We start from the raw sequence: 27,940 nt of genomic DNA, 5'->3' as shown, positions 1-27,940 counted from the left end.
CTAAGTCATAATAGTACTTACTATCTTCCGGGCACTGTGCCTGGCTCTTTAAATGCCCTATCTTATCTTAAAAATTTTAATATATAGCAAAGGTAATTTTATGTAAACTGTAAGTGTGATCATACCAGGTAAGAGCAAGTACACGTGGGTGCTTTCCCTTCACTTCAGTTCCAGAGAGGAACTTAGAGAAACGAACAGAAAGCTTAGTGTTGTTCCCTGCAGTTTAGGGCACACAGAAGACTGGTGTCAGAATTATACTTGAAAAATCTGAAGAATTTAGAGTGGCCAGGGGCTGTAGTTTGGGGAGGTGCTGCCCTTTTAGAACTCACCAACGACGAGCAGGAATAAAGATGGATTCGAGATACTCGGTGGTGGTGGCGGTGGTGGTAGGGTTTGCAGAATAACCCATGCGTCCTCCAGGAGAGCAGAGCCACATTTAAATGTCTGCCAAGTCTAAAAGACACCTGTAGTATCCGGCATCAGCGTCAGCATCATTTTCCTGCTTTTTCCTCTCCTCTCTGCACTCCAGCCTTGGACAGACATAAAGCTGGGGAGGAACAGTAGAAAGGCAATGAAAGGGAAGGGAAGAAATGAATCCTACTTCCTTTCCTGACTTCTCGCTTTTCTGGCTGCAACTTTTGTGGCTGCAGCAAGTCAGAGCAGATGTGGGGAGGAGGAGAAGCCCAAAATAGGAATGAAATTCACAATTTTGATTATTACATGGGAATGGAATTTCATTCCATTTTTATTTGTTATTTATAATATATAAATATATTTAGTATAAGTTATATTAAATATATAGATATAATAAATTTATTATTACTTTGAGACTGTGTTTTGTGGCACAAATGATGGTGGCCTTTTTTTTTTTTTAACTAAAAGTAATCAAAAGAGTCATGGTAACTGCTAGATTTTCATCCAGAGCCAGAAGAAGGTCAGTAGGTGACAGAAAATGTTGCCTTATGGTCACATACCTTAGCTTGTGCTTTGCAAACACTGTTCACACATGTAAGAATGGGCATTGATCCTCAGCACGAAAACTACAAAAGAAAGTGCCATTTGTCAAGAACGTAGATAAAATAAAATTCCCACAGAACATAGAAGAATTGTAAGAAGTATGGCTAGCCATCCTTCAAGGTGAGAAAATGTTGCGCATATTTTGCTTTTTAAACTGAGTGTATAGTTTTAAGTTTATGATGAATACCTCTAGGTATGCACCCGTTCACAGATTTTTAACCCACCGTATAAAATATAGATAGAACCACAGAGGAGTCATCTTGGGTTTATATTTACATAGTTTATTATAACCTGAGAGCTATAGTGTTTTACTGGAATTTTTTTTCCGTACGAAGCTGTAGGAGAAGTGGCATAACTAGGAACTGTAAGGATCTGCCGAGAGGCTTTGCATAAAGAACAAAGCCAGGGCGTCTGGTGGCTCAGTTGCTTGAGCGTCTCCCTTGGTTTTGGCTCAGGTTGTGATCTTGGGGTCATGAGATCAAGTCCTGCCTTGGCTCTGCACCCAATGTGGTGTTTGTTTGAGATTCTTTTCCTCTCCCTCTGCCTCCCCACTGCTGCCCCCCACAAGTTGCCTGTGCACATGTACATTCTCTCTCTAAAATGAATGAACAAACTCCTTAAAAAAAAAGAAAAAACCAAAAATGATGCTCAGATGACATTTGCCTTTTGAGCTTCTTGAATGTTCATAACGCCTTTCATCATTTAGGGCCTATTTCAAGCTCCTACTTGGTCATTCCCATGTGCTGGTGTTATCACGTGTTCATATATTTCATTCTTAAACTTTGGCAAATGCAAAGACACCATTGTTTCAATGAACATGGAGAAATTGTGGTAATGCAGATGAAGGGACTACCGGCTTTGCAATATACATAGGACACTGGGTTGGAACTGTGTTTTGCTCATCTTTGTGTTCGAAGAACTGAACATATCTGGAACAGAAGGAGTTGGTGCACATTCATTGAATAAATGGGTGAGCAGATAATGCATCACTTTTATTTTTATTTTTTTTTAAAAGATTTTATTTATTTATTTGACAGATCACAAGTAGGCAGAGAGGCAGAGAGAGAGAGAGAGAGGAGGAAGCAGGCTCCCTGCAGAGCAGAGAGCCCGATGCGGGGCTCGATCCCAGGACCCTGGGATCATGACCTGAGCTGAAGGCAGAGGCTTTAACCCACTGAGCCACCCAAGCGCCCCAATGCATCACTTTTAGTTACTCAGTGAGCTCCTGTGTTCTGTACCAAGTACTATTTGAGTTGGAGAATATATAATAAAAGAATAGGACTGAATTCAGTCTCCACCAATCCTTCCCTTCTGGGGATCCCCCCAAATTAATCACCATCTCACTTAGCCATCAATACTTGGGGCAAGACTGCAGACTGTCATGGGATCTCTCCGTTTCAAATCAGAGACAATCTGGTGTAGCAGAAAATACTAGTCTAGGAGGAGCAGCTAGGCTCTTGTTTGCAACTTTGCTTTTCATTAGTCTGCATGTACAAGCAAGTTAGTGGCTCTCTAAAATCTTCAGTTATTTATTAGTAAACTTTGGATAATAACGTTTTATCTGGCTACATGTGTGACAAATGAAACGGAATTTTGGGACATGGACTTGCTACACAGAAGATATCTTATGTGCTGGGGCCTTTAAGCCTCACACATCATTCACTCACCCCTGCTTTGAAGTAAGAGCCGGTACCCCTTAGGGCCTTCCCACCTGGCTTGACACCTGACACATTCATGTCCACACTATGAGCCCTTAGAAAAGGTTTCTGGATGAACTGATTTTGGTGTGAGAACTTCTTTCTTATCACTAACTCAGGATCCCTCATTTTGGTTCTAGCATTTTATTCATCTGTTTATGTATTCCTTTATTTATATTGGTTGGACATCTTTATCCAAATGCATGTTGGTATTAAATCAAAACATTTTATAGATTCTAAAGCTTTTTTAAAAATTCCATATTTTGATAGATACCACTCGCTCCAAAAAGAGTTACGAAGTGGATGGACGTGAGTATCACTATGTGTCAAAAGAAGTATTTGAAAGCCTCGTGTATAGTCACAGGTAAACTAGATGTTCAGAATCTGGTTCTCCCCTTTGGTTATTTTACCCTCAAAAGAGATCCACTATTTTTATGCATTGTCCAAAGCTCCCAGGATAATTCCTTTTTTTTCTGAAGAGTTAAACAAGGAAATGTAAACTGATACACTTGTACACTAACTCATGGGTTTGGAGTGGGAGCAGAATTGAATTGCAAATTTTAGAGACTTGGAGAAAGAGTTAAGTCCTAGATCTCCTAATATTTTTTTTCTCCTGTTGATTTTCCACTCATTCTTCTTGTGCTAGCAAAGTCCACATATTTATATCCTATGTTACTACTAGTAATATTTTACTGGTAGAAAGAGTTCTTATTTTCCTTGTGGCACTCTTGCAGGATGCTCGAGCATGGTGAGTACAAAGGCCACCTGTATGGCACCAGTGTGGACGCTGTTCAAACAGTCCTTGATGAGGGAAAGATCTGTGTCATGGACTTAGAGCCCCAGGTAGGTCTGTGGTGGAGCGTTTCCCATCTGCCCAAGGTAGTGAACGAATGTCATGCGTTTTGTGCACATACTGTAGATTGAGGTTGAGACATTTTATTCTGTTAGTCTTTTAGGGTTAAGACCACTTACCATATCTAAGGGCTAGCATCATACGTGAGGGAACATTTTGCCAATATCTTGTCTTTAGTTAGAAGTCTTGCGTCTCACATACCAAAAGAAAACTGAGCTGGTGGCTATAAAAAAGTTGGAATCCTGCTTTGACCTTGATCACAAAGGCATCAAGGACATTGGTAGGGGGAAAAAGATGTTGCCTGACACCAGAAGGAGAGGTTCCTGTGTGGTTGCGCCTACAGCTACCTCTGTGAGACCATATGTGGGATGGGGCAGATGCGAGCATGTTAAGACAAAGAGTACACAATGGGGGCGCCTGGGTGGCTCAGTGGGTTATAGCCTCTGCCTTTGGCTCAGGTCATGATCTCAGAGTCCTGGGATGGAGCCTGGCATCGGGCTTTCTGCTCAGTGGGGAGCCTGCTTTACTTTCTCTCTCTCCGCCTGCCTGCCTCTCTGCCTACTTGTGATCTCTGTCTGTCAAATAAATAAATAAACTCTTAAAAAAAAAAAAAGAGTACATAATGTGTAGGCTCCATTTTCTTGATCCTTGTATTTTGGGTTTTTTGTACTCATTTAAAAATATACCACATGCGCTAAAGAGAATCAGGGGACCAGACAGTTGTTCTTCCTTGGGTCAAGGCTGGTGGTCAGTGTGAAGGTATCGGTAGTATCCAATATAACATAATAGCAAGAGGAAAGGGAAGTGAGAGTGAAACAGAACTGATCCACCTTTAGAGTTTGTCTTTGTCTTTGTGCCATGAAATTATGTATAGAATCCTATTCTCAGATTTCATTAGGGTGTCATGACTAGTAAGAGGAAGAGCCAGTTTGAACTTAATTTTGATTCTAGAACCGGCTCTCTTAATTATTAAAATGTTTATTTTTAGAGTTGAGGACTTGGGGGCAAAGGAGAATAAATAAAAATAAATTAGCTAAAAATAATTGCTGATTTCTGTTCTTAGAAATTTTGAGAACATTTGTGTTGACTCTAAGAACTTAAGACTTCTATTTTTAAATGTGCACTTAATTTTTCTGTGTAGGGTATTCAGTTAGCTCGAACCCAAGAACTGAAGCCCTATGTCATATTTATAAAGCCATCTAGTATGAGCCGTATGAAGCAATCTCGAAAAAATGCCAAGATCATTACAGACTACTTTGTGGACATGAAGTTCAAGGTAAGATACAGAAGAAATAGATGAATATATTTTTTTTTTCCTAGTAACTCACCATATTGTTTCTACAACATCCCTATATTAAGGTATGTGATTTTTGTTTCTAATTAAAAATGCCCTTATGATTTACCCTTTTTACTGGACATGATTTGTAGATATTAAATAAAGTATAATAAATGCTATGACGCTGCTCTTATTTTTTTCTTTTTTCTTGTTTAGCTTAAAAAAAAAAAAAAGAACTCCCACCACAGTTTGCAAAACCACATGGAAATTGGGTGTGCATAAGATTGACATTAATGTTTCATTATTCAGTGTATGAAAAAGTTTGAGAATTTACTTTAAAGAATGAAGGGGGAGCCTGGGTGGCTCAGTCGGTTAAGTGTCTGTGTTCAACTCAGGTCATGATCCGGGTCCTGGGATGGAGCCCCCACCCCATTCCCTGCTGGGCAGGGAATCTGCTTCTCCCTCTCCCTCTGCTCCTCTCCGTTGCCCCTCTCCCTGCTTGTGCATACTCTCTCTCAAATAAAGAAATAAATAAACAAACAAATAAATAAATAAAATCTTTTTAAAAATTCTGTAGTGAATATATCTTATCTGTAATATGAGGGATCTATATAAAATGTATTTCTAAATGCAAACATGTATTAATGATGGAAATTATATAGGGCCTAAGACAGGTGGGATTAATCAGTGAATTCTTCTTAGAATAGGTAATTTTTTCCAGTTTTTTAAAAATTAAATCCACCTTAACTATTTTAAATCATCATAAACATTCATCAAGATGTATAAATCTTACATGTAGCAGCTCAATGAATTTTTACGTGTGCCTGCAGTCAGATAACCATCACTTAGATCAAGATACTACATTCACTTATTTTGTGTGTGTGTGTATGTGTGTGTGTGTGTATGTTAAAAAACACATAAAACACAAAACTTACCCATCCTAACCATTCTTTATTAAAAAGATTTTATTTATTTATTTGACAGAGAGAAAGAGAGAGAACACAAGCAGGGGGAGTGGGAGAAGCAGGCTTCCCACTGAGCAGGGATCCTGATGTGGGGCTTGATCCCAGGACCCTGGGATCATGACTGGAGCCAAAGGCAGACACTTATCACCTGAGCCACCTACGCTCCCCCCATCCTAACCATTTTTAACTGTACAGTTCAGTAGTGTTAAGTATGTTTACATTGTGAAACAGATCTCTAGAACTTTCTCATCTTATAAAACTGAAATTAAACATATGGAATGCATCACAAATTTGCCTGTCTTCCTTGCATAGGGACCATGTTAATCTGCATTGTTTCCAATTTAATACATGTGCTGCTGAAGTGAGCAAGAGGTATATTTATATAATCCCTTGTTATTAATTCTGTCTTCATACTTCTTGTGATTATTCTATGAAAGTCTGATTCTTTAGTTTGCATTTCAGACAGTGGAGTCCATGGATATATTCTCTGAATTTTATGGGCATTTACAATTGTGTTCTCATTTTTATGGTGATCTAAACAAATTAACAAAATTGTTTCTGGGTCACAAGTATGGTCATCTGATAAAGGAGTACTGTCACAACATTTCAGTGCTTGCATTTGTATATGTGTTTATGATTGTACAGGCAACAAGTTGTACTATTTTAATTGTTGTGGACAAATAAGAAAATAACAGCAATGAGTTTAATGCATAGTGCCAAATGAAGGTCAGCTGACCTTCATTAAATGAGCATTTCATAATAGTGGAAATAGACAATATTAAAGGTGAATTAGGTCATGTCATTATGAAGCAAAGGACAATTAGGGTATATCTAATTCAATAGAACCAGATCATACCATACTCGTGCTAAAAGTGGCAAAATAATGTCATTCTTACCAGTATTTAATTTCAGGAGCTGTTATTTTACCTTATAAAAGTCCATCTTTGAAATTTATGTATAAGTTATAAATTCAACTGATAATTTTTTTTCCTTTTCCTTTTTCTTTCTCTTTCTTTCCTTTCTTTTTTTTGTTTTGTTTTGTTTTATACAGTTTGAAAGCTTCGAGTGTTTAGATAATAGAATAAGATAATTTAAGTCCAAATGGGAAGTTGAAGGGCTTGTTCTGGCTACCATTTCTTTGTTTTGCAAAACCTTGAGCAGGGAAACATTAAGTAAGGGCAAAAATAGAAAACATAAATTTTGAGGTTTAGAATATAGGACATTTTTTGGACCTAAGTATTTTTATCAATAGCTTCACAACTGAACGTCACAGCAAAACAAATTGTGTATCATTTCTATTTATCTCATTAAGTCTGTGCTATCCATATTTTTCTACCTGTCATAAAGGATGAAGATCTACAAGAGATGGAGGATTTAGCCCAAAAAATGGAAGCACAGTTTGGCCAATTTTTTGATCACGTGATTGTGAATGACAACTTGCAAGATGCATGTGCCCAGTTGGTGTCTGCCATTCAGAAGGCTCAGGAGGAGCCTCAGTGGGTACCGGCAACATGGATTTCCTCGGATACTGAGTCTTAAGGAAGGCCTCCTGCTTAATGCTGGAGTTTTAACAATAGTCCTCTACTACAGAGCTCTGGAGTAACAGCGGCAATCTGAAACAGTAGTATTTGCCCCATTATAGCATATGCAGATGTAAACGTGGTGCAATTTATTAATTAATCTTATTTGAAAAAAAATTGCATTGTATACATATAGAGTTACCTTCTTGGCTTTCAGGAAAAAAATGTTTTCCTTTTCCTCATATGTAGCAATGATAAGAATACAAACAATGTTAAGCCACTGAGTATGAAAACCTTTTATAGATTTTGTATGGTCTTTGTACAATTCAGGTAAGAGAGCTTCCCTAAATAAAATAAGTAGTACTTAATTCCAGAAACTGTATTTAACCTCATGAAATTTCTGTTTTATGAAAATGGCTTTTCCAAAAAGTGCCTACTTGACTGACTCGGTAAGAAAAAAGAGTTAATGTACACATTTCACATCTAACATGAAAATTTATAGACATGGCACTGCCGTCATCATTTATACATCAGTTCTACAAGGAAAAATTTATTCTTCTGATCAGAGTTGTAACAATCATTAATTTGCCTAAAAGCCAATATCCACATCATGCCTAAATTAGGAAGGGCAATTGACTTTAGTCCTAGAGACTCGTATCTGAGAAAAGCACAAGATGAGAATGCTATTCCAGGAAGTCTTTTTTTTTCTTTCCTAGGTCTTGAGACTTCCAGTCAATCTCACTGCCCCTGTATCTGTCTTCTGCATCATTCTCTAATGTTCTCCATACCCACAGCATCCCTCTACCCCTCCAATCTCTTTCTTAACTATAAAACAAACTAAGTGCATACTTCAAAATATTTTTTATTTTTTGCTTAAAGTGATTATCTTAAAAAAATTAAACCCAACCCCCCAAACCCAATCAAAGAAAATTAAGTCACTTTTAATAATACATGAACTTGTTTTAATACAACAACTATGTTGTTTTGAGAAAAAGTTTTCCAAGCTTGATTACAGAGATGGAGGATAAGCAATTGGCGAAATTTTGAGAATTGCCCGTATCAACACACAGACAGGCAGACACACACACTGGAAGAAATCTGTTATTTGTCTGTGTCCATATATACCCATCCTGAAATATTGGGCTTGGCGGGGGGGGGGGGGGTGGTGGCGGGCGTCTCTAGCACCCTACAAAGGCTGTGCGTGAGTTGTGTCTTTCCACAATGTCAGCTTTATTCATTCATAAAGCAGGTTTACAGAATTTTAACAGGTGTAGGATTCCATATTGAATGACATTTCACTACCCGTTTAACTTGGCTTCACATACGCCACATAAGAAATACAAAGTCACACAATAAACGAGATACAGGGTAAGAAGTTAGAGAACCAAACGCCAAGTCAATCAGTGAGTGCCTAGTTGGAGGAAAACTCAGTCTGGCAGGCGTCAGCTGGGTGCTTACTGCTTATTATGTTCACGCAGTGGAAGGGTCTTTTGTTGAGATTAGACGGCAGAATGCTGTCGGGCATAGAACAGTCAGCGTCTGGAGAATCTGACAGTTTGCTCCACTTTTAAAGGAGTTTAATTGATCTTTAGCCTTCCAGACCTTCTGGTTCTAGTGATTATCAGCTCCTGGTTCGGTTCTTCCAGGCATTCCTGGCCTTGCTGACCATCCGTTCTTGGTACCAGCGGCAAGCTTGGATTTTAGCGGTACCTAGTCTCTCCCCGCCCTCGGCGGCCTCCGATTCATTACGTCACCGCTGGAAAACAGCGATTCCACGAAGCTTCCGCCGGGCTCACCCGGCGCCTCACTAACGCTGACGCCTCGGAGGGCGGGGCTTGGCCCGGCGGAGGCCGGCGGAGCGCTGGTCCCGGAGCTGCGGCCTAACCAGACGCGGGCACGTCCCCGCCGCTCGCAGCTCCCGGAGGCGGGGGCGCGGGGAGCCAGGCTCGGGGCGCCGGCGGTTGCGCTGACAGAGGCCGGCGGGGAGAGCGCCATGAGGGCGGACTCGGGGCTTCGGCTGGAGGCCCTCCCGGTGAGCGGTGAGGGGCGCTGCGGCCACGGGAAGTGGCGGAGGCGGAGGGTGCTGCTCTGACGCCTCAGTTGCCCCCGGGGCGGGCCCGGTGCGCAGGGCTGGGGGTCGCAGAGGGAGAGCCCCGCTCGTGAGGTCTGCGCGTCCGCCCCCTCGGTGCTCACAGGCTTGCACCCGAGCGGGCGCTTCCAGTTCGTTCCGAGGCCAGGACGCGGGCGTGAAGTTGCCGGGGGCCTGAGGTCCGTGTTGCTATGACGACGCCTCTCCTGGTCGCCTTCCCCGCCCCGGGGTGTCTCGGGACAGCCAGCGAGGCCTGCCCTGCGGACTCCTGCCGTGGGCGTTTAGCCACCCAGGACGGACCGCAGTTTCCGAGTGGAGGCTTTTCATCATGGTCTTTTCCCGCCTCCCTCGAACCCATCACTGCGGCCACTGGGGAAACCATGGGTAGAACCGTGGCTGCTCCCCGACGCCCCGTGGAATCTCTCTTCCCGGGCATGTCAGCCCCGACTCCGACGTCCCCTTGCCCGCAGAGCTAGACCGCAAAGGCGCGACCGGCTCCCGCAGCCGGCGCTCACCCGCCTCCTGCAGGGAAGGGGCGGAGCGTCGCCGCCCCCTGCGCCGCGCAGTCCGATGTCGCACGGCGCCTGCGCGCGGCCGGCCCGGCGGGAGCCCGCGGGGGGCGGGCTGTGCGCTCCCGGCGCGTGGCTGCCGGCGGCTGCGGGGAAGCCCGGCTTTAGACAGAATGGGGAAGAAGCAGGTGGTAAGCGAGCCTTAGTTAGAGCTGAATTATTAGGATTTGGGGTTCAGGTGAGCCGTCCGACTTTTGAGGGCTCAAAGGTTGTCCTTGTGGCTGGGTGACACGTCGTTTTTGCGGGACTTTTGAAATGGTTAGTGTCGCGTGGACTGAATCCTTGGAGAGAACGCGATCGGGGCATCTCTGCCGTAGTTCTTTTTAGGACTGTTGTTCTTTTCCAGTTGTAATTTTAACGACCGGATAGTGTTAAGACAGCCTGCTTTGTCCTGACCTCGTAGCACTGGTATTCATCCACTGAACGAACGGATTGCTAAATGGGTCGGTCGTGGACCGAACTAAGAGTGTCTGCAGTGGAACCCTTTGGAGTCCGTGTCCTCTGCAAGCAGCGTGAGACACTTGGAACATTAGACGGATTTCAAAGCATTTCTGCTAGTATTTTATTTTGAAAGATTTCAGAATGCTTCTCAACTGTAATCTCTCTGAACTGCAAACACAAATTTTCATGTAAAGTATCATTTGTAGGGTGTATGTGTTTTTTAAAATTCTCTGCCCTAAAACGCATTCCTCCTGCTGTATTCACAGTGAGGTGTTTTTTTTTTTTTTTTTTTTTTTTTTTTTTTTTTTTTTTTTTAATATGTTACTGTGTGGTTTAAAACCTCCATTGGCTTCTTATTGCATTAAAACAAAATCTGGAATCTTCCCCTTTTGTCTTCAGGAGCCTAATTTATCTGGCTCCTGCCTACCCTTGGTAACTGTACCACAGCCTTGCTGGCCTTTTATCATCGGAAACCTTTTATCTCTCCCGAAAGACTTTGTATTTGCTCCCCGTTGTCTCCTTTCTTCTTTCTTATTCAGGCCTCGGGTCAAATATCTCTGAGAGACTCCCTAAACTGAAGAAGCACTCCACACCCTCATTTGTGTGTGTGTGTGTGTGTGTGTGTGTGTGTGTGTGTGTGTCTCCTCTAATACTTAAATCAGTACAGCGGAAGTACCATAAAAGCAGGGATTTCTTTATTTTGTTCATTAATGGATCTGTAGTCCTTTGAACCAGCCTGGCCTCTGGATAGAAAGGAGTGTAGGAAGGAAGGAATTTTATATGAAATTTAGAAATGCTAGGACAAGTTTAGAATTGCCCATCTGATTCTCCTAAGTACTTCCTAGGTTTCATTTGATGAACAGGGTTAGCAAAAGATTTGATGTAATGAAGTAAAGATGTTTTGAGACTTTTACTTATAATTTTCTTCTCCCCATAGCGTCCTCCACGAGCCCTTCCACCTGTGCCAAGGTAAAAATAAGTTACAGTCATTTTATTATTGAGTTTTAAAAATGCACAATGAATAAAGTGAAAAAATTGACTAGTATCATTGCAAAATTATAATAATTCAGAAAAGACTTCTTGAAAAGTCTTCCCAAAGGTTTAAAGGTAAAAAAAAAAAAAGTTCAAAGGTAAAAAAAAAAAAAATCCTTGAATATTAGGATAATGGTTGTAATTAAATGTTTTGTTTCAAAGCCTGAATGTCAACATAGTAAGATAATGGATCCATTTTGAATGTTTTAATGTCTTGTTTATCAGACTTTTGATCCTCTTTTGTTTGCTAGAATAGTTTCCTCAGAGCTTAAGCTGATTTTAATCAGTGACAAAATAAGAATTCTTAATCTGCTTAATCCACTTTATGAATAGACAGTAGGAAATATGTATATGTAAGTTTAGAAAATATTAGGATTATTTTGTTAGTAGCTTTATGAGCTTTTTACTTATAAAGAATAAGCTAGTTTATAAACTAGCTGTGTGAAACCTTATTTTATTTTAAATTTATAATGACATCAATTATCAGTCTGACAGTAAAATAGATTTCTAATTAATAGTTTCTTTTTTTTGTCTTTTCCTAATTAAATTGGGTCGGTGGCATATAAAGTGCTAATCAAGGTGAGTTAGTTCACTCTTAATGTAAAACTTTTAAAATTTGGAGTTCAAAAATTAATTTTTATCCTTAATGTTTTTCTTAAAGTCGAATCTGAATGGCATAATTTATAATATTGCAGTATTCTTTTATCAAAATAATCTCTTATGACTCCCTTTTTTTAAATGAGGGTTGATATATAACACTAGTTGTATGATTGATACTTGACTCATTCTTGAATGGAGTCACCTAGAACATAACCACTGACTAACTTATAGTTCTATAATAGAGACAACATTTTCTTTTGTCTCATTTAATCAAGATGGACTGGGTTATGCTATATTAGCCTCAAAATCTCCAACTTAATATCATACAAGGTTATTTCTGGTTAACGCAGAGTTCGCTGTGGCAGCGATCCAGGGCAACTGTCTTTCACCACTCTTCACTAATGCTGTAGTGATTCAGGCTGCTTTCATTCTGTGCTTCTGCCATCTTATCATGCTTCAGCAAAGGAAGAAAAATCTGGCTCTTTCAATGTTTTGGCAGATTGTTTCTGCTCACAGTATATGGCCCAAACCAGTCACAGGCCTCCACATCTAAGTGCAAGAGGGCTGGGAAGTGTAGGGGATCAGATAAGTATTTTGTGAGCCCACTTTTCTGATATTAGAAATGTCACAGTTTCTAATATTATTGGCCAACATTGAGCTACTGGCACCTTACTTTAGGCTTTCTTTGACTTTGTCAATTTCTTCTTCTTCTTCTTCTTCTTCTTCTTTTTTTTTTTTTTGAGTAGGCTCCACACCCAACATGGGGCTTGAACCCTGGACTCTGAGATCAAGAGTCACTTGCTCTACCATAGGCCAGCCAGGCACCCCCTGAATTTGTCATTTTCTTATCTTCTTTCCCTAATGTGTAGGCTGGACCTAGGGAAGAGAGACTTGAAGACCTAAAGTTGGCTGGACCTCGGGAAGAGAGGGAAGGGTCTTCCCTACTAAAAGTTCCTTTTGACTGTTTTCTGCATCGAATTTTAGGCAGACTTTTCTGTTGTTGTTGTTTTTTTCTGTTTTATAGGTGATATTCCACTTAGTCGTCCTAAGAAAAAGAAGCCCAAAACAAAGAACACACCAGGTAAGATGTTGCTCTTTTTTGTGTGGGATCACAAGTCTTTCCAGGACTTCAGGAATGACAGATATCACAGATCAGGGAGAAGCAAGTCCCCAGCAGTCCCAAGTAATTGCTCTGTTGAGGACAGAATCAAGGTCAGTTTAAAGTAATGGGATTCCTAGTGCTGTTGAGGACTAAGGTTGTGGACAGCCTGAAGAGTGTCTAGAAGCATTCATGGAATAAAGGATTGTGCCACTTAAACTCTTACTTCTATACCATTCGTGGACTCTTTGGTCTTTAATCCCTAGATAACATAAATTGTCTTAGGCTATGATTGGTTCCAGACCTTTGAATGGGATACTGCACACACAGTCCTTGGATCCCTCGTTTTAGTCAGAGCATTTCTTCATTAGAGCAAGAGTCTGAAGGCAGGGCCATATCATCCAGGTGTTGGAGGTTCTGTATTGAGTAGGTTCTGTGAACTTCTTTTTGTCTTTGTTAATCCACTAGTAATCCTGGATGTTTTATCGGTGACTTAAACTTAGCATGTTCTAAATCATTACCTTCAGCAGTATATCAGTTTTTACCTCTCATAGATTTCTGTTAATGGAATTCCCCACTCTCCTGGTCACTCAGGCTTGAAGCCTCAGTTCTAACTGGTCTTTTCACTCTACCTGCTGCCTCTCACAAGTCTTAAGATGTGAAAATATCAGGATTTGTATGTAGTGATATAGTAAAAAGAAACTTTGATGATTGATTTGATGTAGCAAGTACTGAATTTATTATAACTTGTGATACAAGTGTGGGTTAAGACCAGTTCTTATAGGCAAAGAGTTAACAAAGTTGTCATCACTTAGGAAGCATTCCAGTTCCCTTCTTTTCATCTTTTTGAGACTCAGTGATCTCTGCTCAAATTGTCCTGTGTTTTCCCACTCTGCTTTTCTGTAGGTAGTGCTTCTTTGGAAGGCCTTGTTCAGACTGCTGTTCACAGGCCATCTGAGGGCGGTGAGCCGCCGACTAAAGAATCCACAGAGCATCCAGAAGAAGCTCCTGTTCAGAGGAGACAGAAGAGGACAAGGCTACCTCTTGGTATGTGAAGAAACCAAGGTTAGGTTGTAATAGTAGCTGTGATTTTGGGGGTAGGATTAAAAACGTCTATGTTCCCATTTTTCCCCACCTACATCCCCCCTTTTTTTTTTCTTTATTAAAATTTTTACTATTAGAGTAATTCCAGTAGCTTAAGACAAGAACACTGTAGGCGGTCTCTTTCGGTCATATGTCCATATATTTTCAGGGAAGGGATACAAATTCAGGATTAAAAGAGAAAGTTCAGAACTTGGTATGTATAAAAATTTAGTATATGATAAAAATGGACATTTCAGATTAGCAGGGTAAGGATAGATTTGGTATTAACAATAATACAATGAAAGAAGAGTCATCATTTATTGAGTCTTACATTGTCCCAGGCACTACTCACAAGGGAAACAAAATACCATCAATTGGCAATGGTTTTTTCAGCATATAAAATTCAAAAGTGATAGGTAAGTGTTGATGCGAAAGAAGTGCATTCGTATACTGCTGATAGGAGCATAAATTGGTCTGAACTTTTAGGAATAGAAGTAATGACAATAGCTACCATAATTAAAGGATGTTGACTGCAACTTTATTTATAAGAGTAGAAACTGGTAATTACCAATAATAGCTAACAAAGTGATACTGGCTAAGTAAGTCAGATCTATTAAATAGAAACCAAGCATCTGTTAAAAGGATTGTTTTTTGTTTCGTTTTTGTTTTAAATATATAAATTTATTTGAGAGAGAGTGAGAGCTAGAGAGAACACACACAGAGGGAGAGAGATAAGCATGTTCCCTACCGAGCAGGGAGCCCGATGTAAGACTTGATCCCAGGCCCCCGGGATCATGACCTGAACCAAAGGCAGACGCTTAACCAACAGAGCCACCCAGGCATCCCCTGTTAAAAGGATTAAGGTGAAATAGTGATGTAGAATAGTGAAGTAATGTACTGTTGAGTCATCATCCACATATACTAGTATATATCAATGGATTTTTTTTTTAAGGATCCTATTTTTATAAAATATGTTATACTAATTTCCCAGGTGCCATAAGAAATTATCATTAACAGAGTAACTTAAAACAACAGAAATTTATTGTCTGACAGGAAAGAAGTCTGACATCAGGGTGTCTGCAGGGCCACTCTCCCTCTGAAGCCTCTAGGAAAGAATCCGTCTTCGCCTCTTCTAGCTTTTGGTGCTTGTTGGCAGTCCTTGCTGTTCTTTGGCTTGTGGCAGTTTAACCCCATTTTATACCTCTGTCTTCACATCTTTCCATGTGCTTCTGTGTCCATATCTTGCTCTTTTTTTTTTTTTTTAAGATTTATTTGAGGGAGAGAGTGCATGTGCACATGCAGGGGAAGGGGCAGAGAGAGAAGGAAAGAGAGTCTTAAGCGGACTTCGTGTTGAGCGTGGAGCCTGATGCGGGGCTCGATCTTGTGATGTGAGATCCCACCTGAGCCAAAACCAAGAGTCAGCTGCTTAACCAACTGTGCCACCTGGGTGCCCCCATATTTTGCTCTTCTTGTAAGGATACGAGTCATTGGATTTCAGGCCCATACTTATCCACCATGATCTCACCCTAAATTAATTATAGCTTCAGAGACCTTATTTCCGAATGAAGTCTCATTCGCAGGGACTGCGGGTTAGGACTTGAACATACCTGTCGTGGGGGACACAATTCTACCCACAACACGTGTATATGCATCCATATATATAGTAAAAACAATGGAAGGATATAGCAAAGTGTTGACAGCATTAGATTTTTTGGAAGGAAGAATTAGGGATGATTTTTTTTTAAAGATTTACTATTTGACAGGGAGCACAAGTAGGGGCAGCAACAGTGAGAGGGGGAGATGCAGTCTCCCCGCTAAGCAGGGAGCTTGTTGCGGGGCTCTGTCCCAGGACCCTGGAATCATGTGAGCCGAAGGCAGACACTTAACTGACTGAGCCACTCAGGTACCCCTAAGGATGATTTTTATTGTCTTCCTTTCTTCATTTATAGTTTATTAATTTTTCATACACTGAGCATTATGACTTTTATAGTAATTAGAAGAAAGACAGTGGGTTTCATTTGAGTAAAATAAAGGGACGGAATAAAGATTGGGAGAATAGCTCTTACTAACATCAGTCCCTGATGAATGATTGGTTACAAAATAATTTCCTTGACCAGTTACTTAGTCTCTTAGAAAATAGTGAGTCCTGATTGGATGAAAGAATTACAGGAAGAGAGGGCGGAAACTGGAAAGTCCATAGGATGGAGCTCAGTTTTTAGAGGCAAGATGAAGTGGGATCCTCCAGTGCCTGGGCAGAAGAGAGGAAGAAGAGAGAAACGATGCTCAAATAGTTTTGGTTTATTTCATTACTGGCAGTAAATAGTTGAATTAAAACTACCATCTTAGTTAATTCAGTGAGGGTACAAATGTGAAAATCAAGATGGCTACCAGTACCTAGTTTCACAATTTATGAAAAATGTATTTACAGAAAAGAGTTGACCATTTTTAGAAAATTCAGAACCCAACAAAGTTCTGGGCCAAAGAGCACCTGTCATGGTCATTCCAGAATGCACCCACCTTTGCAGGTAGAGATTTACAGGTTTCTGTGTTTTTGATTTTACTTTGTTTTGTTCTGGGATGACTATGGTAGGCTCAGCTTCTATTGTATTTCCAATTTTAGCTGTAAGTGTTTTATTAAAATAGAATTTTGGGGCTTTGAGGACATTCTAGGAAGCCATTGCCAGTATTTTCAGATGGGATGAATTAGCTAGCATCTGAGGAGTTTCCATTGACTTACTTAAACTTGATACCCTGTGCTCAGGAAGGAGTTAACATAGCAGGCCTGAAACTGCTCTCATTAGAAAGGCCTACCTGCAATGCTACCTCTTTACTGGCTTCTGGAACTTGGCTGGTAAATAGTTCCTACACTGATATAAAACTTCCCTAAATTATAAGGGCGATTTACTGTGCATTTGTGTACACAATATGATTTATGCTGAACACCTGCTTTGCTTCTGGGAGTCTGGAATTTTGGTATGTGTGAGGCAGGGGGTGCCTCTGTGTTTAGGTGCCACTAAAAGCCTTGGGTGCCGAGTTCGTAATGAGCTTCCCTGGTAGAGAAAGTCACACATGTCAGCTTGTTGCTGGAGGAATTAGTGCATCCTGTGTGACTCCATTAACGGACTCTTGGAAGCTTATACCTGGTTCCTTCTGGACTTGGCTCTATATGCCTTTTCCTTTTGCTGATTTTGCTTTATGTCATTTCCCTCTAATAACGGTAACTGACTGTAAGGACTTGTGAGTATAATGAATTCTGAATCCCATGAGTCCTTTGGGTGAACTGCAGGTAATCTGGGGTCTCTCCTAGTGCTCTGTGTATTGGATTATTTAATTTTTTCTATATTTTTTGGCATCACAATTTCAATTTTTTTGGTGTTTAGAGGTATAAAATTATAAAAATTAGTAAAGTGGTGAAATAATTGGGGCCTCATTAAAATTTTTAAAGTTACCTTGTCATAAAAGTTTTATATATTACTTTTCTTTTTGCATGATAGACATTTGAAAATTTAATCTACTTTATTTTCAGAATTGGAGACTTCCTTAACCCAAAAGAAGACTTCGTCTTTATTAAGAAATGAAAATGGTATTGATGTGGAGCCGGCTGAAGAGACAGTTATTCAAAAACCTCGAAGGAAGACAAAGTAAGAATTTAGTTGTTCTTCTAAATATTCTTCAGGGATACTGTGCTACTTAATTCAGAGGTACCTTTTGATTAAGTCTTATTAAACACTTTAAGATAAGTGGGATTACAAAAATATCAGTTAAACCAACTAATGATAAATTTGAGGAGAGTAAGCAACCAAAGAAGGAAGATACTGTATTTAATTAAGGACCTTAGGAGCTCTCTCTAAAAAAGAGGAACATCAAGAGAAAATATTACATAAGTAGCAAAAATTAAATGCGCAAGATACTGAAATTTGAAGGTAATATTAATAAAGTAGGCTATTGTGATATAGTTTCTGATATTAATAGAATTCAGGTTATGATTATTTCAGCAATAAATAAAAGTGTGTATTTTAGTACAGAAAATTAAGTTGTGGATAAAATAGAATGGCATAGTTTAAAAAAGTACACTGGGAATTATATAACACTATGGTTTGTCTTTAGAAATAACCCTGTATATTGTGATCAATATTTATATAGAATCCTACCATTTTAAGTTTAGAAAGAACCTTACAAGTCTAATTCAGTCACTTCATTTTCCAGATGAGAAAACTGAGGCCCACATAAATGTATGTGACTTACTGCACATAACAGTTAAGAACAGATCCATTTAAGTAAAAACCAAATTTCTCAACTCTCAATCCAGGGCTCTTTTATAGGTATGTGGGTCTGTAAAAATTCAACAGTAATCCGTTTTTCTTATATTCTTCCTGATGACAGGAAAACCCAGCCAGCAGAATTACAGTATGCCAATGAGCTAGGTGTTGAAGATGAAGACATAATTACTGACGAGCGAAGTGGCCCAGAACAACAGTCCGTATTCACTGCACCCACTGGAGTTAGCCAGCCTGTAGGCAAAGTGTTTGTGGAAAAAAGCCGTAAGTCATTCCAGTTTTGGAGCATGAGCTTTCTGGGATTTACACAAGGGTATCCTTTGATTTAGGAATTATATTTCTGGAGATCTGAATTAGGGATAAAATAAAAATATGGACAAAAATTTATACACAAAGCTGATCATCATATTCTTGAGAGTGAAAACTGGAAACAACATAAATATAAAATAGAAGGCGTATGATTTCAGTCAGATATGGTATATTTATAGAATAAAATCCGCACCATTAAAATAATGTTTAGGGAGAATTTTTCATTTCGTAGGAAGATTTAATGAAAAACACACACATATGTAGTTTGATCTCAACTACAGAAAAACGTGTAGGACCAAAGACTAGAAGGAAATGTGCCAAAAAATTAATGCTGGTTATTTCTGGGTTATAGGATTGTGGGTGATTTAGAAAATCCGCCCCCAACCCCCACTTAATCCATTCCCTTATTCTTGTACTTTATCAGTTTTTCACAATTAGTGGTGGTGGTGGTGGTGGGGCCAGGCAATGATACAAATTTTATAACTAAAAATAAATGAGAGAAGATACATATTATTAAATAAGAATTACAACCTTATAGCTCCAGATTATTTTGGAAGGTAGTTCTGACATTATATAGTGTGCATGGATTATAAGACTGCATTTTCAGTGTTTAAGAAAAACATACATAAAGCATGATTACAACTATATGTATCCCATGGATATACTATGAGTATGCTGCCTAAAGAACTCAATGAGCCATAAATATTAGTTCTAAAAATTTACAATTTCGATTTCATCTATACCATTTTAGAATTTCTGTTCTGTAAGATGTCATCTAAGGGATCTTCAAGTTCTTAGCCGATGAGAAACTTCTGATCCCGGGAGGCTGCCTTCGCCAGGGTCTCACAATTCGTTACTGCGGAACTGGGACTTGAGTGGAGGTTTCATGGCTTCTGGTCACGTGCTTTGACTAGTATATGGTGTTGCTATTTAATTTACTTCTGTTTTTAAGCCATATCACTCAATCCTCATTTTTAAGCAATATCTATTTTTTAATAGTCTGATTACTAAGCAGCATCATTCATTCCTCATTTTTACTCCTGTTTGCCTCAGCTCAGCAACTTCCCTACTGGGATAACTGACCACATAAAAGACACCTGTTGTCTGCCCAGAAGTTGTGTTTTCTTAGGGAAAATTAGGTGTTACACCTCTTTCATCCTCCCAAATACTTGGCAGCCAGATTTGGCAAAGATAATTGAAATGGAACCTTCCCTCCTTCCTGAGGTCCATTGGTAGATCTGCAAGAAGGAGCCTGGTGACCAGTACGAGGGGAAAGCTCTGTGCACATGGGGCAGCTGTGCTGGCACTTGGACTGATACTTGTCACAACAGTCTTCTCAAGTTTGTGAAACAACCTTTTTCTTCTCTGTCATCACAGAATGCCATGCCTCACACACTGGCATCTTTTCCTAAGAAATTTAAAGGTTTTCAGACATCGACTTATCTTTGTCATGTTGACATTTAAACTTTAATAAACTTCCGAAGTCTCAAAATCAGACTTCTGTAGATTATGTCATGTTAAAGATTTCCAGACTTTGTTCTGAGTGGGAAGTTCCTTACTGTATTTCATTAAATATAATTGATTTCTTAAACTGTTACTTTAACATCTGTTTTGGGATGAGAGGAAAGTATGTGGACTTTATTTTCCCTAAAGATAAAAAGATAGCATAAGAAAAGAGCCTTCTCAAATTGGTACGGGATCAGGGAGAATTTTTAGATAGAAAACAGCAAAATCTCAGTCCCAGGGTTCTAACGGTGTGAAATAAGATAAAAACAGGGCCAGGGTTGTCTCTTGCTAGTTGTTAATAATTGTGTAATGTGTACTTAGGGCGATTCCAGGCTGCTGATCGTTCAGAGTTGATAAAGACCACAGAAAATATAGAGGTGTCGATGGACATGAAGCTTTCCTGGACAACCAGAGATGTCGCACTCTCGGTCCACCGCGCCTTCAGGTGGCTGCTTCATGTGCTCTCCTTTTTCTTTTAAGGTGTTGATTGCCCAATATTGTTTTAAAAAAACGGACAACTTAAAATAGTCAATATATATATTTTTAAACACATTTAATTGTAGTTAAATCTTCTGCCTGTCAGTGTCATACTAAGAAAAGGCTTGTTGAAATGTTGAGTTTTATTCTTATATTTGAAGAGATTTAAAACATATTTTAGCTTTTTACTTTAGTAATACATTTTTAATAATTAAACCCTTTTCCACTTAGGATGATTGGTCTCTTCTCTCACGGCTTCTTGGCTGGCTGTGCTGTGTGGAACATTGTTTTCATATATGTTCTAGCAGGAGATCAGCTTTCTAACCTCTCCAACCTTCTGCAACACTACAAGTCCTTAGCATATCCATTCCAGAGTCTTCTCTACTTGCTTTTAGCTCTAAGTACAGTTTCAACTTTTGACAGGTAAGACTATTGTGACTGTACATCCCTCTAACTTTTCTTCAGGTGGAAATGTTGAGCAAAATATGTCCCGACTATGACAGTCTTCAGAATAGAATTATAGTATGTTAATATTATTTTGACTTTATTTTAAAACCAGTCTGTTTCTGATTGTTGAGGGCAAAGGGGGTTGAAATACTCAGAAAACATCCTTAAAATCTAAACCCATTCCAGCATCAACTCTAAGTCTAAAATTTCATCCAAATTTAATCAATGAAAATAGCCCCAAATATCTTCTAAATCATCTGAATCAGGTATGGGTGAGACTGTCGGTATTGAATGAGTTGTTGTTTTTAAAGATTTTATTTATTTACTTGACAGATCACAAGCAGGCAGAGAGAGAGAGAGGAGGAAGCAGGCTCCTCGCCAAGCAGAGCCCAATGCGGGGCTCGATCCCAGGACCGCGGGATCATGACCTGAGCCGAAGGCAGAGGCCCAACCCACTAAGCCACCCAGGTGCCCCTTGAATGAATTTTCTAGGGCTTCTGTAATGAAGTACAGTTGGCCCTTGAACATCACATGGGTTAGGTGTGCCAACCTCCTGCAAGTCAAAAATTCATATATAACTTTTGACTCCCTCAGAACTTAATAGCCTACTGTTGTCCAGTAGCCTTACTAATAGCATAAATAGTCAATTACCACGTATTTTTTGTACTATATGTGTTATATACTCTATTCTTCTAAAAAGATAAGCCAGGGGGTGCCTGGGTGGCTCAGTTGTTGAAGCGGCTGGCTCTTGATTTCAGCTCAGGTTATGATCTCAGGATTCTGGGATCGAGCCCCACATTGGGCTCAAGGATTCTCTTTCCCCCTCTGCCCCTTGTCACACTGGTGTGCACACAGTGCCTGCACGCTTGCTCTCTCTCAAATAAATAAATCTTTAAAAAAATTAAAAAGTAAGCCTGAAAAAAACAAAAATTATTAAGAAAATCATAAGGAAGAGAAATACCTTTACAGTACTGTGCTATATTTATTAAAAAAAATCTGCATACAAGTAGACCTATGCAGTTCAAACCTGTGTGGTTTAAGGGCCAACTGACTCCAAACTGGGTGGCTGAAAGCAACAGGAATTTATTCTCAGTCTGGAGGCTAGAAGTCTGAAATTAAGGTGTTGGCCAGGTTAGTTCCTTTCTGGAGGGCTGGTGTGAGAGTCTGTTCCAGGCCTTTGCTGAACTCCAGGTTGCTGGTGATCCTTGGATTTCCTTGGCTTGTGGGTGCATCACTCCAGCCTCTTTGTTGTCATACGGTGGTCTTCCCTATGTGTGTCTTATTCTAAGGACACCAGTTGTATTGAATTAGGGCCTTCAAATGACCTCATCTTAACTCAGTACATCTGCAGAGACCCTATTTCCAAGTAAGGGGTTAGAAGTTCAGCATGTCTTTGCAAACACAATTCAACCCATTAAGAAAAATAGCAACTTGTAGCTTGATGAGTGCTCGCTTCGGCAGCACATATACTAAAATTGTAGCTTGATGATACGGGTAATAGAGGTAGAATCTGAAGAAATTTTGCAGATCAAGTTTAATTTGTTTCTTTAGAGTGTCTTACTCCAAAACAATGTTGGCTTAATGTAGTTAAATGTTTTATGTGGCTTTTGTAAATAAGATGCTCTTTCATGTGTATTTAGTATAAACTGTAGTTACTTAAAGCTTAATAATAGACAATGTATGTGGCCTCTGCCTTTGGCTTAGGTCATGATCTCAGGGTGCTGAGATCGAGCTCTGCATCAGGCTCTGCTCCGCAGGGAGCCTGCTTCCCCTGCTCTCTGCCTACTTGTGATCTCTCTCTCTGTCAAATCCATAAATAAAATCTTTAAAAAAAAATAGAGAAGGAAAAAACATAATTCAGGGAGTACAGTTTTGTTTTGTTTTTTTAATTTATTTATTTGTCAGAGAGAAAGAGAGAGCAAGCACACGCAGACAGAGTGGCAGGCAGAGACAGAGAGAGAAGCAGGCTCCCCACTGAGCAAGGAGCCAGAGGCGGGACTCGGGACTCGATCCCAGGATGCTGGGATCATGACCTGAGCCGAAGGCAGCCGCTTAACCAACAACTGAGCCACCCAGGCGTCCCCAGGGAGTACAGTTTTGTGAGAAGTTTACCAGTGCAATGTAACAAGAGGCATTTGTATTTTCTAGGATCGACTTTGCTAAAACATCAGTAGCGATCCGAAATTTCCTTGCCCTGGATCCAACAGCTTTAGCATCTTTCTGTGAGTAAATACTTTCATTTGATAATTGTGTAATACTTGAATTACACTGTAATTTTGAACCAGGGAAAGTTTAATTTTACTTTTAGAATGATTTTATATTATTACTACTTATAAACATTACTTACAGATGTTCAGTGGAATTTCCAGTTAAAAAAACATGATAGACATAATTTTGATAGAATCATTTTTCTATAGAGGTTGATCTAGATAACTGTTAAAAGTTGAATTAAAAAAAAGTTGAATTTGTTCTATATTTCTTAATATTTTGGTTTTATATTTTCTGCTTGATATCAGACAGATTCAACTGACATGGCATTTCAGTAACAAATTCTGTTTTGTATCTTTTTGATAATTTGGGATACATTTTGTTCTAAGTTATGAGAATAGGAATAAAATTAGTTTTAAGACCTTGAGTAAGTCATTTAATTTCTTAAAATATCTTCTAGGTTCTTGTAATGTCTGATGATGAAATAGTGAGCATCTCAAAATACCCTTCTGTACCCATATTCTTTAAGGATAAGAGAAGGCTAGCTAACTTACTGAAATTGATCAGATGAATTTCTTTTGTCATCATCCTCCAAAGTATAGATTATTTTTGACCTTACAGTGATCTATAAATTCAAAATAAACTAGTTTGTTAAAAATACATTATTAGTAATTTCATTTGTCTTTTTCTCAGTGTACTTTACTGCTCTTATATTATCTCTGAGTCAGCAAATGACAAGTGACAGAATCCATCTTTACACACCTTCTTCTGTCAATGGTAGCCTCTGGTAAGATCCACAGTAGCATTAGCAATTGTTGATGGTAATAATAACAGCAACAATGGGAGTAATGGTACTGTTCTTATCCTTCACTCTTTTTTACATTTCTCATTTATAAATAACATCGAAGGCCCTGTTTTTGTTTCCAAAATTACGGCAAGAAAATACCCATTACACTGGTTAATGGATAACTATTTTTACTTACACCTGCATTTTTAACGAAATGTATTCTTTTTATAAAAATCTATTTGAGATTTATTAAGTTATGGTTGTAAGGTTAGTCATACATAATGAACTGGAGAAGCCTTCTACCCCCACTCCCAGTCAGGGAGTCTAATACCCCTAGTAGTGGGAGTAGGTGGCTGGAACGGAGTCTGAAAACCAAGCAATGCTGGAAAGAGAGCAGTCTAGGGAGAGGCGTCCCCTGCAGATCAGTGGCCAGTCATGAAGCTCACGGGCACGTTGAGAGTCCAATTCACAAAACTCAGAGGGGCAGTGTTTTTTGACGGAGTGGCTAGGGGCATGAGTAGCATCACAGTAGTTGGAAGGGAAACTTAGAAAAATTGTTTGGCAATACTAAATTTTCACTTTTGTCAATGTATAAAGCAGATTTGTTTAGAGTTCAGTAATTTGAACCTTTGTTCCCATGGTTGTGTGTGTGTATGTGTGTATGTTTGTATGTAGTTATTTTATAGGGAAATTATATAGGATATATTTATTTCATGCTTTACTTGTTTTTTCTCTAGGCGAGGGCTGCTATTTTTTAAAGTTCATTAAATAGTTATATTTAAATATATGAACCCAAATGTAGATATTTCTAATGAATATTTTCTATACCTTTAGGGCAGCAGGTGTTGAGGAACAGGTTCTCCAGCCGTGGATTGTGGTGAATCTGGTGGTGGCCCTTCTGGTTGGACTCTCTTGGCTTTTTTTGTCTTATAGACCAGGCATGGATCTTAGCGAAGGTATTAACGAAAAAATAGTGGGGCGCCTGGGTGGCTCAGTTGATTGAACATGTCTGACTCTTGATTTCAGCTTGGGTCGTGATCTCAGTGGTCAGGTCACGATCTTGGGGTTATTGCTCAGTGGGGAGTCAGTTTCTCTCCCTCTGTACTCCCCCCCACTCTCGTGGGCACTTGCACCCTCTCTCTCTCAACTAAATCTTTCTAAAAATAAATAAATAAAAATAAATAATAGAGAATATCATGAAATCTGTTGATTTTTTAAATGTTCTTTTAATGGATATAGATTATGATAGTCTGATAACAAAGATTATTTAAAATAAAATAACTAAGAGAAGTGACACTAAAGTAGGGAAACAATGCCAAGAGAAACAGAGTGTCTAGGAGGGCCGGAGCCTCAAAGTACTTACAGAAAGTGCGTCACCCATGTGCGTATTTATATTTCAGAGGTGTTTCTTTTCTTGGAACCCTTCGGGTATTTTGTAGAGTCTTTGCTCTTCATTTCTCCTCGTTTCCTCCTGATCAAAGTATCTCTTAGTTTGCAATAAATCATGCTTCAACTATGTAGCCTTTGTCAGACCCATATTCATTCTTACCTCCTCGTCTACTTGGCACAAATTCTTCATCCTTCATTGTCTAATGAAGCATTTAGTAATCCCAGCTTTAGTGTGCCCAGTGGAAGGGGGGATTTACTAATCCCTAGTCCCTGGCCTCCTTTTGGAACACCAGGAGGAGAGGAGTCGTCTGAGCGAACCGACAGTCCTTGAGCGCGCTGCTTTAGAACTCTTCGTGTTTCGGGTGTCCGTTTGTTTTCTTGGCAGATGTTCCACGGTTTCACCCTTGAGTCTCTGGTATTTTGTGGACTTTGGTTATGATTTTATTCTTGATTGGTTAAATATATTGAGCCTTTCACTGCAGTTTGATCAACTAATTACAATCTCAGAAGTCTTAGAATTGAGAGTCATCCCAGTATTTCCATTTGTAAAAATGAAGACAAAAGACATAATCTGGTGCTTTTTATTCATAATGTACCTTTTTGCGTCAGAATTCTCATGTTCCTCCAGTGAATATTCTGTTGCTTTATTCCCTTAGGTTTATTTAAAGTATTTTTTTAAAGGTCTCTTAGGCTTTACATATTTGCTGTTTTTTGTTTTCACTTAGTAGCATCGTTTTTAGTCATTCGTAGAATTTTTCATCTAATATTTATGTCAAAGGACTTTCTTTTATTAAATTCCTTAGGTCTTCTTTTTCTCTATTTCTTAGTATTTTGGTAAATTACACATGTATGCTAAGTAATAGTTTAAATGTAGAAATGTCAGCTAATAAACCATTCTATGCTGTGTTTGGGATTGAAGCTGGATCCAGCTGGGCTTGTGCGGTATTGAGCCTAAATCACAAAGCGCATGTTACTTACTAAATATTTCCAGAATCCTGCTGTCTATATGAGTCATATAACATTTTATTTCCATGGAGATAAAAAGAGTAAATATAAATTGAGGACGATAACACTTTGCTTATTGGGTTGTTGTGGTGATTAAGTAGGGTAACACATTTAAGACATCCTGGCACACGCCTCCTGTTAGTTCCACATGCTTGGTCTGCGTCCGACCCTCCTTTGTATATTGTCGTGGGCACTACAGAGTTAGACCTTTCCGCTGTTTTGTGACCTGGCTTGTCTAAGTGACTTAAATTTTCTGGTAAGAGTTATTATCTTGTCTCCATTATATATATGTTTTATTTTTCAGTGGTTTACATTTAAAACTTGAGCATTTTTAAATGCAAACTTACACATTTCTCATTCACTACCTTTTAAATCAGATTTCATTATTGTGAATTCTTATTTGTACTTGAGGGCTTTCTATTATATATATTAAATATGTCAATATTTTGAGAGACTGTTTAAAACTAAGCTGTAAAATTCTTTTTGAGTTACTGGGAAACCATTCTGAGTATGATCTGTTCATTTTCTCTCCCAGAGTTGATGTTCTCTTCTGATGTGGAAGAATATCCTGAAAATGATAAAGGACTCAAAGCCTCTTCGTAACGCAGCTCACCTGCAGTGTAGTAATGGCCCAGTATTTAGAATTTTTCCTATTCTTGTTTTTAAGTGTATTTTTATAAGATATGTACAGGTATATTTGGAATTGATCTTTTGATTATATAGTACTGAAAATTTTCTCAATATTATGGAAAATGTTAAAACTTGAGTCTTCAACTCATAACCAAACATTAATCTCTCTAGCATTATTATCTTAATGAGAAAGGAGGTAATGAGCTAGAAACCAGCAGGTGAGGTGTTTATTTCCTGTTTTCTCAAATTAGTTGCATATATAATCATTATCTTATAAAGCTCTACTACAGAAACAGCCATTACTTTAGTGTTACAAAATATACATCAGGTTTAAAAATAAAATGTAAGGACTAGGATAGAAGAGGGCAAGAGACCTTTATTTTTAATGTCTCCTTACTGAATAAATTAAATATGAAATTTATCTTTTTTCAGATTGGCTTGGTGGTTGTGGTTATGTATCATGTAATAAGCATAATGTAATTCAGCTTGAAAGATGGTTTACTTCATAACTAATAAAAAGAAAGTGTACCTTTTCTGTTTGAGAAGTTTCATATTGGGACTACACCAAAATAAAAAGCCTTTGCACAGCAAAGGAAACTGTCAACAGAAGGAAGGGCAATTTACTGAATGGGAAAAGATATTTGCAAGTATTTGATATATTTGA

The 27,940-nt window shown here is 39.0% G+C and overlaps 2 protein-coding genes and 1 non-coding gene across 5 annotated transcripts in view; 2 read left to right on the top strand and 1 right to left on the bottom strand.

The window, feature by feature from the left end:
- Positions 1–7,713, top strand: part of MPP4 (membrane palmitoylated protein 4) — a 36,936-nt gene extending 29,223 nt beyond the window's left edge. Inside the window, exons 14-17 of the mRNA XM_032354773.1 lie at positions 2,985–3,078; positions 3,449–3,557; positions 4,709–4,843; positions 7,156–7,713. Coding sequence (XP_032210664.1) covers positions 2,985–3,078; positions 3,449–3,557; positions 4,709–4,843; positions 7,156–7,347 — 530 coding nt within the window. The 3' untranslated portion in view covers positions 7,348–7,713. The remainder of the gene's footprint in view (positions 1–2,984; positions 3,079–3,448; positions 3,558–4,708; positions 4,844–7,155) is intronic.
- Positions 6,076–6,177, bottom strand: LOC116597994. Its single transcript, XR_004288905.1, has one exon. It is a non-coding gene; the product is annotated as a U6 spliceosomal RNA (small nuclear RNA).
- A 1,349-nt stretch (positions 7,714–9,062) lies between the features above and the next one.
- TMEM237 (transmembrane protein 237) lies at positions 9,063–27,815 on the top strand. Of its 3 annotated transcripts, none has more exons than XM_032354442.1 (13): positions 9,063–9,360; positions 11,365–11,396; positions 12,028–12,038; positions 13,084–13,140; positions 14,065–14,205; positions 17,768–17,882; positions 18,625–18,782; positions 20,655–20,778; positions 21,042–21,233; positions 23,406–23,479; positions 24,159–24,252; positions 25,087–25,208; positions 27,182–27,815. In XM_032354442.1, exons 1-13 carry the CDS (start codon positions 9,322–9,324, stop codon positions 27,247–27,249), a joined length of 1,227 nt encoding a protein of 408 aa, XP_032210333.1. In that variant the 5' UTR covers positions 9,063–9,321; the 3' UTR covers positions 27,250–27,815. The 3 variants fall into 3 exon arrangements, 2 of the variants coding, with proteins under 2 accessions (XP_032210333.1, XP_032210331.1); XM_032354440.1 differs by lacking the exon at positions 9,063–9,360 and adding an exon at positions 10,009–10,117; XR_004288465.1 differs by lacking the exon at positions 24,159–24,252 and having other exon boundaries at positions 9,126–9,360.
- The last annotated feature ends 125 nt before the right edge of the window (positions 27,816–27,940 follow it).

This window comes from Mustela erminea, chromosome 8 (genome assembly GCF_009829155.1).
Source record: "Mustela erminea isolate mMusErm1 chromosome 8, mMusErm1.Pri, whole genome shotgun sequence".
In the NCBI taxonomy this organism is placed as follows: Eukaryota; Metazoa; Chordata; class Mammalia; order Carnivora; family Mustelidae; genus Mustela; species Mustela erminea.
Note: the sequence above shows the minus strand (reverse complement) of the source record. Positions and strands in the feature narration are given on the sequence as shown.